Source organism: Sinocyclocheilus anshuiensis, unplaced genomic scaffold (assembly GCF_001515605.1).
Source record: "Sinocyclocheilus anshuiensis isolate Anshui unplaced genomic scaffold, SAMN03320099.WGS_v1.1 scaffold1184, whole genome shotgun sequence".
Classification (NCBI taxonomy): Eukaryota; Metazoa; Chordata; class Actinopteri; order Cypriniformes; family Cyprinidae; genus Sinocyclocheilus; species Sinocyclocheilus anshuiensis.
In genome coordinates this window covers 202,542-204,259 of record NW_015547647.1, presented here as the reverse complement: position 1 = coordinate 204,259, position 1,718 = coordinate 202,542, and the positions used below count along the sequence as shown (strand labels likewise).

At 38.1% G+C, this 1,718-nt stretch overlaps 1 protein-coding gene across 4 annotated transcripts in view; it reads left to right on the top strand.

Annotated features, from left to right (window-relative positions):
• LOC107701941 (high affinity cAMP-specific and IBMX-insensitive 3',5'-cyclic phosphodiesterase 8B-like) overlaps positions 1-1,718 on the top strand; it is a 62,049-nt gene that overhangs the window by 33,217 nt on the left and 27,114 nt on the right. For all 4 annotated transcript variants that reach the window (XM_016504096.1, XM_016504098.1, XM_016504095.1 and 1 more), the window contains exons 6-7: positions 295-383; positions 483-561. In XM_016504096.1, the coding sequence (XP_016359582.1) occupies positions 295-383; positions 483-561 (168 nt within the window). The remainder of the gene's footprint in view (positions 1-294; positions 384-482; positions 562-1,718) is intronic.

Here is a 1,718-nt window from a genome sequence, read left to right as displayed (position 1 = left end):
TGTATATATATATATATATATACTGTATATATATACACACACACACACACACACACACACACACACCATGTTTATCAGCTTTAGTTTTGTATTTTAACATTTATCCCAGTGCAGTGCTGTGTCCCATAGACTTCCCAAATGATTTTTAATATAAATATCCAGAGCAGATAATTTTGTTTACTGATCCCTGCGGAAAAATCTGGACTCAGCTTCAGCATGCATTACAAACAAGGCCAATATGCGTACTGTGTGATATTTGCCGTGCTGTATAATATGTCTCTCTCTGTCTCTCAGAGGTACCTGGAGAACAGCAGTGTGTCAGTCTGTTATAATGAGTTAATCCAGTTAGAACACGGAGAGGTTCGAGCTCAGTTCAAACTGAGGTAAGTCGAAAGCCTAAGCAGACAAGATGTTCAACGAAGACGCTGCAGTGAGACGGTCACTGAAGGCTTCAGTATTTGTTTGTGTTTCTGTTGTTGCAGGGCTTGTAACTCTGTTTTTACCGCATTAGAACAGTGTCAGGAAGCCGTGGAGATCAGCAGTGAAGATCATGTCATACAAGTGAGTTTTGGGATCCAAATGGATCGTCCCACTGGGATTTGGTTACATTTTTATTGAAAACAACATCCTTACAAGGACTACTGCTTGGATGTAACGCAGCAGAGTTAAGATGGTCGCACACTAGGACAGCTCACAGGTATCACACACCGGACACTTCACGTTCAGTTCAAGACTGCAATCCAAAACACTTCATCTAATCACCAAATTGGCAAAATTTTAAAGATGTGCTTCGACGCAGTGCTGCGTTTCTCGTCTGGTGTGTGACCCCCTTTAGTGTCTGGGAATAGAGAACAGTGAATGGCCTATAACTAAAGTGAAAATACTTAATTTTCATGTGTTTGATTTTCATAAGATGAAAGTTTTTAAATACAAAATGATTTAGTGTAAGGTTGTCACAATCATCACATTTTGCCCCTGATTAATTGTCATACAAGTAATTGGGATTAACAGGATTAATAATAGGTCTTTTTTATGTCACTTATAATATTTATTCACATTGAATATTTGTTTTTTAAACAAATATTAACAAGGTAAAAATAAATGAATATGAATATTCTAAATATTAAAATATTTTAAGTATTTAACAGGGTTCCCACGCTTCTTGAAAGTACTTGAATTTCAGGCATATGGATTCAAGGCCTGGAAAGTACTTGAAAACAAACATAAGGTCCTTGAAAGTGCTTGAATTAAATTTGAAATAAATTTTGTTTATGGTGCTATTTAAAAATTGTCCTATATGTTCTGTCGAACAAGCGGCACTAATGATTGGGGGTGGAGATGGGGGAGCGCGGAAAAAAAACGTGTGTTGACGCGCAGCCTAGAGACCTGAGCGGGACAGTTTTCTTAAGCCCGCTCCCGCTGAATTTCTGAGCATTACCGCCCACTCCCGCAACGTGTGTGTCACGCTCCCGCAAACATTCTTATTGTCTTATTGTATATATTGCATCAACGAAAATAGTTCCAAATATAGTAACAGCTGAGCCGCTGCGCATCTCTAAAAGCAAACACAGCCGAGTTTCATTCATTAATGAAAGTGCGTTTTTGAACGAATCTAGTGAGTCGGTGATTCATGATTACCCATACATAAAGATTTCATTCCTGAATGAATCAGCTGTTCAAACGAATCAATTGAATGAATGATTCAGTGATAAAATCAG